Here is a 12,797-nt window from a genome sequence, read left to right as displayed (position 1 = left end):
GTCTTTTCCAACCGAGCGATTCTGTGATCTCAGTTGTGCTGTTATGAGCATGTACTGCCACAAAGCAAGGAAAATATACGTTATGGGAGAAGAGGGAGAAGAACAGGGAAAATTTATTTTAAAAAATCTGAATTAACCCAAGTATCTGCTGGTACTGCTACAGACATGATTATAATGAAACTCAGATGTGCCAAAATGAGATAGAGAAAATGCACCGGGGTTCCAACTTGGTGTTTCCAGGACAGATTTCTCTTGCACAATCAAAACATGCAGATAACACCCCCAAGTTCCACAGAGGTGAAAAACTCCTTTCCCTCACAATCATTTGTTGTATAAAAACATGGCATAATGTGGATCTTGACATGGTTGTGTCTCTCACAGGAGGCCAGCAACTCATGATTAGAGGAAAATAATTATCTGGTTGAAAACAAGATAAAAAGCTTGCATACTGAAAACTGTATGGCTACACACAAATATACGAAGGAACCTCTTACAGATGCATGTATCCTGTCTGAAGTACTCCGCAAAAACAGACACCAAATTTAATTTTTAAGTAAAATTACCTACTGGTTGCAGTTTTAATTCTAAATCATAATCTTTAATAACTATTTTAAGAATCCTTCAAAATAAGTGACAGAAATAGGATGTAACAGTAAACTGTATTTCTTACCATTCTTTAGTTGCAACAATTTTGGCTCCATTTTGCTCAGAAGAATACCGATTACAAGGCAGTATCTCAAAACCACTGTCAGTTGCAAACATTCGTAAATAAATAAATACCTGCAACAGAAGAAAACAGCACTCTTCTGTTACAAGCAAAACAAAAGCAGCGAGGAACATTACATAAGAATAGTAAAAGTCGGTGAAATGCACAAACATACACACAAAAATGGATATTGCAATGGGATGGTATTTGCTGAAATGCATCTGATTATAAGTTTTAGCTATACACATTATGTTAAGCCTGTTTCTTCAAAGTGACTTACAGCAACCTTCATATGGATAATGCAACAATCCAAAGAGTTCAAAAAAAAAAAATAAAAATGCCTTGCATGGTACAAAATTGGCCAAACCAATGAAAACAGAGAACTTCTTCTTAAAGTCACTGAGTAGTTACATTCGAGAATTCTTCTCAGCTCTTTAAGAACCAGAGACTTAATCTACAGTATCAAATTTTATTCTTTCCAGTTCTGAAAAACGTTTTACTTCCATGACAAATCTGGATCCAGGGATTGCTGGATCAACTGCCTTTTTTTTTTGTTAAAGTGAGGTTGTATCGCTCAAAAAGCACTGGGAAAGCAGAACTGGCTGTCTACATTTTTCTCCAATATTAAATTTGAAGCCCTTTAAAGCAGGCCAAATTCCCTTTGATTGTATCTGAAAACAAAGCACTCAAATCCTGAGGGAGTTTTTGTTGTTGTTGTTTGGTTGGGTTTTTTTTGTTTAAGTAAAAAAAAAAATACTATGACTGCAACTTAGAGAGTCAACAACGTTTATGCTATACACAAAATGGATCTGGGTGTGAAAGTGCAGGAAGAGGAATAACACTCTCACATAAAGCCCCTATAGCCAACACAACTGAGGTATTTTGAGGTATCAACGCTGCTCCCTTTACCTTTCTTTACCACACAGTTCGATTTACAAAAGCTGTAAGTAAAAAACAAAAAAGGGGGAAACACTTTCAAAGAATGAAAGACATCATCAAGAAACTCCTGTCTCCCCAACAAGAGGCAAATGTGTTTTCCTTTCTACATGTCCATTAAATAAAAGGCAATGGTAAGTTAACTCAAAAAAGGCGGAGGTGGGGGAAGCTAGCTGGGTTTTAAAAAAACAAAGGAAATTTCTATTGAATATCAATCAAACAAATGACATGTAACAGAGCAGTGAATTACTTTACTACCACTACATTCCTAAGGAATTTTTACATTTTCTTAGCCTTTCAACAATCTGAAAAAGCACATTAATTACAAATACACCTACATGTTCCTTGAACAACCTTTCCTGCATTTTGTTCTTGTTAAGAAAATAGTGCCGGGCCCAGTCACCTGACGTCAAGGACTTGAAGGCTTTTTCTAAGTGCTCATCTTTCTTGAAACGTTCAATCACCTCTTTTAGTTCTTCTTGCCTTCCTTTAATGGGTCGAAATCTGAAATAAAGAATAAAGCTATTCCAGTCCAGTTATTCATTCTCAATTCTTCCTCAGAGTTACTTGCAGCACAGTGCTCTTTTGCTAGGCATATAAACCTTTAACTCCTAGCATAAAGAAATTGACTGTTATGTACTCAAATCACGGGCCCTCAGTTCCTGAGGTAATGGTAGAGGTAAGGTACAGCCAAGCATACTACCTGGAACATTAAAACCCTCTATTCTGCCAAGAAGCACTATTTATTTCTAAAACAGATCTCTGATAAGATTAACGAACACAGAATAGTATTTCACTGTTTACAACGCCTAGCAATTGGTAAAAAGCACCAGTATAATAAAAGAGTTACCCTCCTTTCTTTCTTAATAACTTTGCACATGCATTTTTAATGACAGTAAACAAATCCAGTAAATAAACTGGATGCTGTAAGTTTCCCAGTTAATCATAGCATCAAGGGATCTATGCACAGTTCTGGCGTTTGCAGCTGGGTTGAGATGGTGTGTGGTTTTAAACACACTAAATGAGGAACAATCTGACAAATCTATCTGAAAAGACCGAGTAAGAAACATCAAAACAAAAAAAATGTGCAACTATCTTGAAAAAGTGATTTCAAATCAACTTTCGCCCAACCCAAAACCTTATTACAGTGACAAACACTGTATGGTTTTATGCAGATTTCAACCTTAACATCTGCACTCACGTAAAACACCCCTCTTAATGACTACACATGAAGTATCTATCAACAGTAACACACAGCATAGGTTCAACCTCTGTGGAAGACTGAAGTTCCACAAGTTAGTGCGATCTTAAGATTTATTTTCTTTCCCTAAAAAATACTGGCTAGAGGAAACAGGTAGGTGAAAATCATGGGCAGATAAAATAAGAAAATAAAGCTCTGTAAATTGGCAGAGAACTCTACCTTCTTCCCAAAGCTTGAGATTTAAGAAAAAACTATCCTTCATATCTTCTACAGGAAAACACTGGTTACAGAAAAAACCTGTAAGACTGCAAAAAGCAGGAGCTCAATTTCTGAGCTGCACCACCGCCAAGAGAAAGCAGAACTCTAGAGATTATGTCAGATCTCTGTAAGTTGCCTTTGGCTGAGCACATACGCTCTGGTTTGGGGCAGATGGGGTGTGCACACTGGTAAGCGTATGACACATCCCAGGGGGCTCTTCACAACAATAAAAATTTTGTAGGGTCATGAGAAACTGTTTCCTGCAGCTCTTTCTGTAACTTGCACCTTTTGCTTACACAGCATACGACCGACGTGTTAAACAAGCTAACAGCTTTTGATTAAATCCATAAGACTAAGGCCCATTACTTGTTTGAAGTGCGTTATAAAGCTGGTCTTAACTCCCCTTACTTACAGACTTCATTGGGTATTTGATGACAAAAGTAAACAAGGGGAAATAAATTCTTGAAGTTGGTGGAAGGAAACCTCATCAATTCCTTCACCAATATCCTGGTTTTTAAATTCCCATACTGCTTGGCTGACCCTGGTCTTAGTTACTTGTAACATTCAGCATTCTTTTTTTCAGATTACCAAATCAGGTTTGCTTCTTGTATGCAACATTTATGAAGGAAACAACATACCTTGTGTTGCATGTCCTGATTTTATTTCGCCTTGTAAAACACTAGAAGTTTAATCAGAAATAACTAATAATGTTGAGGATTTCACTTCCTTCATTAGAAGGAATTTAATGATACAGCCTGAACTGAACCTGACCAGTTTCAGAATAGAAATTGCTCTGATTTTCAGTTCCAATCAGGAAAAGTTTTCCCAACAAGGGCCCAACTATACTTACATCATGAGAAGTACACACCAATATGTACAAACATGGCAGGTCAATTTTGCACCTTTATCTGCAAATGTTACAGAAGGAAAAGCCACAGGATTTTTACTGCTAAGATTGGTCTTCAGCTCTGTCTGTTCTTGCTGGGCTAAACGAATGACTGCCCCTTCCGTTACATTTTATGTTACCTGTTGAAATGCACCTTTTTTTTCCTAAGCTAAGTGACCTGCAAGAGCAAAGATAGGTGGAAAACCTAACACACTCAAAATGGCATTAGCACCTGAGACAATGTATGTGCTGATAGACATAATCATACTTGTTAATCATCAAGAGGAAGCTTGGTCTGGGCTGGCTAAAAAAAGCAGTGTCCCAACTCAACCACCAGTTAAAAAAGTTAAAAAAAGAAAAAAAAGAAAAAAAAAGCAGCGCATATGCTAAGTTTAAATAGTCTCTGAAGACCTACAGAAAAAGAATCAACATCCTACATTAGCAATTAGAAGCACATCTTATAGCCCTGACGTGACACTCATATTGCAGCTCTTTCACAGCATACCATTCTCACAGGCTGACTCGATGTCTACAAGACCACCTTAGGTAGCTCAGAACCTGACGCCAACCCTTTAAAAGTCACCTGCGTTCCTCCACGGATCACAATCAGCAGGTGTTTCTACATGTTCTACTGCTGGTGGAATTCCTTTCAATATCTAGCAGAAAGCCATGCAGTATCAATTCCTGAGAAGCAGAAGAGTAAGTTCATGCCCAAGTCTTGAAAAGGCCAAAGAGAAGGCTGGAAACAGGAAGGGGGTGAAGAGATTGCAAAAGCGCCAGAATATTAAAAGGTCAGATGAATATTAACACTGCATGCCAGGCATTTGAAACAGGAACTGGATTTTTCAAAAGAACACAACTCTCAGCACCCCAGGATTCAAAAATTAATACCAAGGCCCTTCTACAGCACCTCTATCAAAACGCTGTACTGATATTCTTTACATGGTGACACGACAGAGATAATGAGAAATGATAAACAGGAATCCAAACAAGCAAGAAGTATCCATAGTTTTCCATTCATGGAAAGATGCTTGAAACCAACACCATGACGTACAGCATTTCACTTCAAGGGTTCCCAAAACAAAACAGAATGACACTTTGCACCCTGAGCCCAAGTTAGTGAGTTGTTCACAGCTCAACAGCACAGGTAAACTGTACTGAGAGCATATAAAGTTTATGAGCTAAGCCACAACACAACCCAGATTCCTCATGAAAGTTTCAGTACTTTTACAGGTGTATCTTCATATATACTTTAAAAGGTACCTTCTGATTTGAGACACTGACAAAGCCAATAATGCCAAGAAAGCCTAGAAGTCGAGTGTTCTGTAAGAATTTGAGGGTCTACTGATACACACTTCACTTCTCCCAAGAGTATCGTGAATTAGCAGTTTATCCATTAGTCTTCCCCAGCACTACCTACCAAAAAGCCAATCAGTTCTGAGAACCAACCCTAAATACTGTAATTTTGGCGTTACAGGACTTCCTCATTTATACACATTAAAAAAAAAAAATCTTAAAAAAATCTGTGCAACTGCTAGAAGAGTCTACATGACTGTTTTTGAGCACCACCATGAAGAGAGCCTGGAAAGACCCCACAGCTAAATGCATATATATAAACTGAGGCAAAGAAACTGGCTTTTAAGTGTCAGAACAACAGGAGCCTAGTTCAAAGAAGAGAAATAGAGATAGAAAGAGCACAAGAAAACCAATAAAACAAACCAGCCAACCTAGCCTCTAATCAGAGAGTCAATTAAAATCAGAAGAGGTTATCCAGGCTTCTGGTTTGCTCCTATGAACAGTACCTTGACTAGATTCCATCATGGAAACTGAGCAATACTCTGGTGTTTGAATCTGCTCACAGGCCCAGGCTCCAACAAGCCACCCTACAACAGCTTCAGGGGTCAGGTCTCACAGACCATGGAGTCTGCTGTAAAACAGTCTGCTGTAAAAAGTGAGCTAAGAATGAAAAATTCAGCTCTCGCAGTATCTTTAAAGAAATAACAACAGCCCTTCTTCCCGACAAGCTGCAGAACAGAAACTTGTCAACACTTGCCTAGGCGTTTTTTATTTTTCCCTAGTGAACAAGATCTGAAAAAGCTATGGCTACTGTAATTTCAAAATCAGCTTGAAGATGATCTCTAAAGGGAAAACTGAGGTGGTCTCAATAAGGAAGACGTAGGAAAATGGCTTGGGCAAGCAAAGCTCTCTCTCTCTCTCTCTCGAGTTTCTCTTACCTCGGGAATACTTAAAGAATCTTGAAAGTCCAAGGTATAAAGGCCAAAGGTCAGTGAGATGCTTGCCTATAAAGGAAGTTAAAGGAGAGTTTCTGGTAAGTTCAGAAGCACAGTACCTTGCTCAGTCTCAGTCACTGAGAGCAGTGAGTGTGAACAAAAGGAATAAACTGATCCTGCAAGAGATCTAGAATGGAACTCCACTTAGCATACCAGTGCATGACAAACCTACGTCTTAACTTCATCAAGAAAAGCGAATTTATCAAAACACAGCATCTCATTAACCTCTTAACAACAGGCACTTTGTCTGGATGATATTTTTATTTAAGTGGCTATGGAAAGACAGCAAGTTACTGTTCATCTAATACCAGGGATCCAGCACAAGAGCTAAAACTGCAAGGCTGTTAATCATTCAAGACAGGAGGGCAAGAGTTGAAAATCATCTACTTGCAATAAGTGGAAACTATTTATTTAGTTAACATACATTTTGGCTTCCTTCCCACCCAACCCTGTAGTATGAGTATCTTAACTAAAAGCTAGTTATAGTAAAGACACAACAAGTTGATTCTTATCTCCAGTGTTGTTTAATGGAGCAACAAAAACAAAACCAACAAAAACCCTCACACATTCTTTACAGGCCAAAATTCAGAATGGCGTTTTTAATGAAGAAAGTAATCCACATTACTTAAATTTCTTGAACTGTACATGCACCAGGGCAGTCAGAACTCCAATACAGCCTAGACCAGAAGTACAGAAAATTCTAACAGCCACATGATCTTGTTCTCCTTAATATGGTTAACAAACAAATGCGTTGTTGGGTTTTTTTTAAATTAATGCGGGGAATACACGCACAAAAAGCACCAAACCAACGACCCAACCAACATTCCCTCATTCCTATTCCGACACTCCACACAGTACAGTAATTTAGCAGTTACCATGACTACTGGGTGCAAGTCCCTCCATCTTTTTATTGAACTTAAAGGTGCAACTAGAAAGACTATGCAGGAGTAAAGTGGTAGGTGCTGGGCTGGGGCAGGGGGTATGTCTGGGTTTTTAAGGGAGTTTGGGGGTGGGGTGTTTGGTTGCCTTTTTTCTTTTTTTTTTTTTTGACCCAAAACATTCAGCAGCAGCAAAACAGTTCCAGTGTAATCACTGAGTGAAGGACGACAACGTGGAGCAAGCTCAAGGACAAGTTACAGCAAATATAAAAAAAAAATGGAGAGAGCGTATTTTACATAAAAGTCAAACAAAATAATTTCGGAAAGCACACAAACACTGAGGTCTGCAGAATGTAAAAGTTTGATTTTTGAAACAGTGCCAGCACACCAAGAACTGTGTACCTCCAATCCAGTATATCCATAGCGCCACAACACTGCAGTCGAAGTACACAGCCATGTAACCTCATTTAGCAGAAGGTACACAACTTGTTCTACCTCCAAACTCCATTCAAGACAGATACTGTGGCCTTTAAGTTTTATATTGAACTGAGCTAAGGAGCTCAGAAGAGATTCAGCACGGACCCATGGATGCAAGTGATACGGAAATGCTTTTTCTTTTTTGCCTTTATTGCTCAACAGTAATGGAATCGCAGAATGGTAGGGATTAGAAGGGACCTCTGAAGATCATCCAGTCCAACCCCCCTGCAAGAGCAAGATCACCTAGAGAAGATCACACAGAAACACATCCAGGTGGGTTCTGAATGTCTCCAGAGAAGGAGACTCCACAACCTTTCTGTAACTCTAAGAGACGAAGAAGTTGCGTACCCTATCAAGTTCAGGAATGACTGACAGTTTACACCAAGGCCAGCAATCGCTCTTGGTGCCATGTTGAGAGAAAGCAGCTTCCTGTATATCATACTCAAACACTTCACGTTTGCTATGGAAAACATGAAAATTCTTAGAGCTTGGTCCTTTAGTCTCACATTATAGTACAAAACCACCCGCATCACACACCAGTTTGTAACTTCACCGAAAACAGCGACATGGAGTTAGGAAACACCCCCACGCTCTCCTAAAACAGACTACAATGCACCTGACTTCCTGAATCACTTTCAAACTTACAAAGACACTGGAATTACTGTTGGTATTCCCAAGCATGGGAATAAAAAGCTGGTGCTTTTGGGAACCAGGAAACAACAGTGACTGGTAACAGCAGCAGTATGATCAGGAGTCTGGCCTAAGATTTAAATACTGACACACTTGTAGTGTTCAGTCTAGAGAAGAGCATCTGAAGATAAGCAGTAGTAAGACAGGTAATGGTAAGATAAGCAGGAATTCACTTGGCTTTTTACAAGTGTCAGTTTTAATCTCTAGCGTTAAACAACTTTCGACACACGAAGTAATAGCTTGCAAAATCAGTTTTGTTTTTACAGAAAGGACAGGCATGCAACACTAAGTAAATCTTACAACCAGAATAGCCCTTGTCACAAAAAAAGGTCTGATACAAGATTTGTACAAGAAGCAACAAAACTTCTTAGAACAGCTATACTTGACAAGATACATTTCCCAACACCTTTTTTTCTAAATTATTAACTGCTAACCTGCTGTTTTTGTCAAGATAAGAGCTACCAATTTGATGAAAGAACGATCACAGGGCCTGTGAAGAGGGTCAGAAACTCTGAAAACAACCTGCTTTCTCTTGAAAATCCACGAGGATGAAAGAAGTTACTTTTGGGTAAAGCCACTGAAGAAACTTCCAGTGCTACCTTTTATACTGTCCATCAAACCCCTGGTGACAAGATGATATTTCAGAGGGACACCGGACAAACTCATCAGAGGAACCAATTGTAATCTTTTGAGAACAAGTCTTCAGCTGTCTCAGACGTTACTGACTTGACAGCTTACAGACAGAGGGCACTACAGAACTGCACGACTTATTTTTATGGCCTCCAGAAAGAAAAAAAAAAAAAAAGGTAACAATTCAGGTTACCACTCTACCATAAGATTGCTAATTCAGTATAAAGGATGGAAAACAAAGATGTTCCAACATTAATCTAAGTATTTTACTAGAATGACACAGTTTTTTACCTCTAATCAATACACTCTGGGCAAAACATGAGGTCTTTACTAACTCTTCAACTAAAAGAATGAATGAAAGTACACAAAGTACACTTGTACATACAAAAATACAGACTTGGCTTCCAGAAGCAAGGTAAAGTACAACTTTAGTCAGTGCTCATCAACTTACACTGGGCTGCCAGTTGCAAAACCACAAACCAACGACAAAATCAAATGCTGGCACAGTCACTTCCGCTTACATCTTCAAACAAATCAGACCATGGGAACTGGAAATATTTGCTTGCCATTATAAATGGCTGTTTTATTTTGAGCATACCTCAACACAGAGACTATGTAACTAATGAAACTTCATCAGCTGAAGCAGAAGATGCCCAAACATAAGATGTAAATCTTAATTTCTACCTAGTATTTGGGTACTGGCATCTGGTATTTTGAAAATATTGTAGGCTTCATATTTGCTTTCCCCTTGCCTTCCCTTAAAGCCATACAGCAATAGTAAGTCTCAGGAGGTCTAGAAAGACTACAGCTTACTAGATGGAACAAAGATGATCTAAGTGACACAGCTACAATAACAAGTGGATGTCATCACTGTACCCAGAAGATAAACAAGAACTATGCTGATGCCTTTACTTTAACTCATTGCAACAACAGAAACTCTCTCAATAGGACATTATGAAAGAGGCAAGAAGATGTGTTTCTCATAGAAGGTGTAAGCCTCACCTAAGGGTTTCCCATAGTGCTCCAAGATTATTAACTATTGTCCTTGAAGACTGCCTGTAACTGTTCTCCAAGTCTGAGAAAGGAAGAAATACATGATGATAGCCTTTGTGTAGTCTTTTGATTCAAATTACTAACTAAAAAAGTTTTTTAGTTGTTGAAAGCATATCAGCAGAAAACAGCATTTATGAAAGTAGCTTCTCCAATCATTAAACAAAGAATATGTCACTTGTACTTAACTGATACTCTGGTTATGTGACCATGCTGCACAGGCAAACTGTTCTTTAAAAATAGCCACAGCAACAGTTTGAAGGGTTGAACAGCCTGTTTCCCATGATGCGCTGCCTGGAAACCCCAGCTCTTATTATTGTACAATAATAAGCACACAATTCCTGTTCTTAGAAACTAGTAACTTATATACAGGCTATCCATTAAGCTAGCAATGAAGACCTTGTATGTAAGTGAAAGCTTGAGAAAGATCTATAGAATACACTCATAAGCAGTGGTACATCTGTAAATCAGGAAGAAGCACACAACGACTAAACCCTAAGACCATACTGAATTTAGATCAGAAGTATTCGGAAAGGGGCATAACAGTGAAGAAGCATGTGCAATTTTGGTAAGCAAGTTCCCAGTGTGCAGATAAATTTATCTTATGCATACAGATACGTCTGAGTAGCATCCTTCAGCATAGCTCTGGAAGCACTTGAAGTCAAGTGGCATCAACACTGAAGTGCTCAGCAACTGTACCTTCCTTCTGATGTTGCAAGATTATTTTTTAAAAAAATAAGCACCCAGACACATGAAATGAGCAGAAAAGTCCCCAAAGACTAACTTCTGTCTTTGAAATATTTCAAATGGCTAATGGTTTAAAACTTATAATTACTTAACTGTTTAAGCTAGGAAACTGTGTCCATTAACAATCTCTGCTACAGCATAAAACACACGAGGGATAACAGAAAAGCCCTCTGATAGCATTACAAATGTGCACTGCTACAGAGCTCCAAGTTCCAGTCTCACACAGAACACCATTTTAAAGGTGGAAGCTATTAACAAATTGTCATTTTTTCAGACTTTCATAAACATGCAAGAAATTCCGCAGTTTTGCTCTCAGTACATCAACTAAGAAGATCAATTATTTTCTAGAAAAATTAAGACAAGTTACCTAGTATTCATTTTGTGTGTCTGAAAACCTAAATAGGGATCAAGAACCAAACTAGTTGCTAGGTCATCATTTTCACACAGTTCCTTGGCGGACATTCCAGAGGAAGGCACATAACGACTTTGACCCTCAAATCCTGAAGCACCGCTACCTGCAAATAAGAGAGCAGAAATTAGATATCATTTAAGGAATGTTATACAGCCCAGCTATGCTCACGGACAGCCAGCCACAGGTTGGAGACAAAAAAATACAGAACAATTAAAGATGGTAAAACATCTGAAGATAATTTTTCACTCCTGCTTTTGTTCATTTATGTAACAGCCAATAGATACAAGTACTTCAGAATATATTTTATGAGTGTCTTTAACTAATTTTGGTTTCCTCCTCCCTTTCCCTCCCCAGCTACAAGCATCTTTCCAAATACACAGCTCAGTTATGTCTGCCTCTAAGTTTGACCTATAAACATGATGAAGCCATTAAAATTTCAAACTTGATTTTCCCAAAATCTGAACAGAGGACTTGTTCTGAATTTGTATTTGGTCCTTCATCCCAGATCAATACAGAAAATAAAAATCCCCGTTCCTTAAAACTGTTTTGTAATGACTATTGACATACTGCGGCTTTACTCAAAATAGGGTTAATGACTACACGTGAATTCACTAAAAATTGGACTAGTACTTAAAAATGTTATCTATGTCCAATCACACTTGTTCTCACTTAGTGCCAATCACGTATCTTATACTTAAACCAGTTCAAAATTAATCTACATCCAGATACTCTCACTTAACTTTTAACTGATCTGAAGAGATCTATATTCCTGCAGTGAGTACACATCCCACAAATACAGGCGTAATTAATACTTCTGATGATCACAGAATCCCAGACCGTTAGGGATTGGAAGGGACCTCAAAAGCTCATCCAGTCCAATCCCCCTGGCGGAGCAGGAACACCCAGATGAGGTTACACAGGAAGGTGTCCAGGCGGGTTTTGAATGTCTGCAGAGAAGGAGACTCCACAACCTCTCTGGGCAGCTTGGGCCAGAGCTCTGTCACCCTCACTGAGAAGAAGTTTCTTCTCAAATTTAAGTGGAACCTCTTGTGTTCCAGTTTGTGTCCGTTAACTACATGATAACTGCATGCTGAATGCAGACCCTTCATGAATTAAGATGACAGAAGCCTGACCTGCAAATTGATAGATGAAGCATATAGAGCACTAAGCCACATAAACATGTACATACATCTGCTGGATCTTCTCTCCACTCCATTTTTGCCTGTCTTTGGATTCTCCTTTCCTGCATGCTGCAATTTGGTCTGATTCTGCGCATGGTCATTAGACAACTTGCTTCCACTTCTCCTGCCATTCACCACCATGTTCTTGGATTCTCCCAGCCACTTCATTCCCACAGACAATCTGACTCAGTTGCATTTAGTCACTTTTCAAAAGGCTCGGAGAAGTGGATGAATAATTTCAGTTCCAATTCCTAATGGAAGCAAAACAAACATGATTAGAACTTACCAGGAAACTTTCCAAGATGCAGATTTTAACAAAAACAAACAAACAAACAAAAGAAGTCAAAACAACAACAAAAAAGAGCAGGGGGGTGGGTGGGGGTGGTGCAGAAGATGGTGATCTGCATTTGCATCAGGAAGAAAAGCAGTTCATTAGCAGTTCAAGTACAGGGAA

At 38.8% G+C, this 12,797-nt stretch overlaps 1 protein-coding gene across 1 annotated transcript; it reads right to left on the bottom strand.

Annotated features, from left to right (window-relative positions):
• Nucleotides 1-666: 666 nt before the first annotated feature.
• LOC104548182 (histone-lysine N-methyltransferase SUV420H1-like) lies at nucleotides 667-12,511 on the bottom strand. The gene is made up of 4 exons (XM_010194130.1): nucleotides 12,352-12,511; nucleotides 11,118-11,265; nucleotides 1,981-2,146; nucleotides 667-780 (listed from the first exon to the last, which is right to left on the bottom strand). The coding sequence occupies exons 1-4, from the start codon at nucleotides 12,509-12,511 to the stop codon at nucleotides 667-669; spliced, it is 588 nt and encodes a 195-aa protein (XP_010192432.1).
• Nucleotides 12,512-12,797: the final 286 nt, after the last annotated feature.

This window comes from Mesitornis unicolor, unplaced genomic scaffold (assembly GCF_000695765.1).
Source record: "Mesitornis unicolor isolate BGI_N332 unplaced genomic scaffold, ASM69576v1 scaffold42681, whole genome shotgun sequence".
Lineage (NCBI taxonomy): Eukaryota > Metazoa > Chordata > Aves > Mesitornithiformes > Mesitornithidae > Mesitornis > Mesitornis unicolor.
Note: the sequence above shows the minus strand (reverse complement) of the source record. Positions and strands in the feature narration are given on the sequence as shown.

Coding starts and splice junctions, on each gene's coding strand:
- LOC104548182 (XM_010194130.1), bottom strand. CDS start 12,511: ATGAAGTGGCTGGGAGAATCCAAGAACATGGTGGTGAATGGCAGGAGA. Junction 11,266..12,351: donor GGAGAGAAGATCCAGCAGAT/GTATGTACATGT, acceptor TCTTATTTGCAG/GTAGCGGTGCTTCAGGATTT. Junction 781..1,980: donor AAAGGTTGTTCAAGGAACAT/GTAGGTGTATTT, acceptor CTTCTGTTGCAG/GTATTTATTTATTTACGAAT.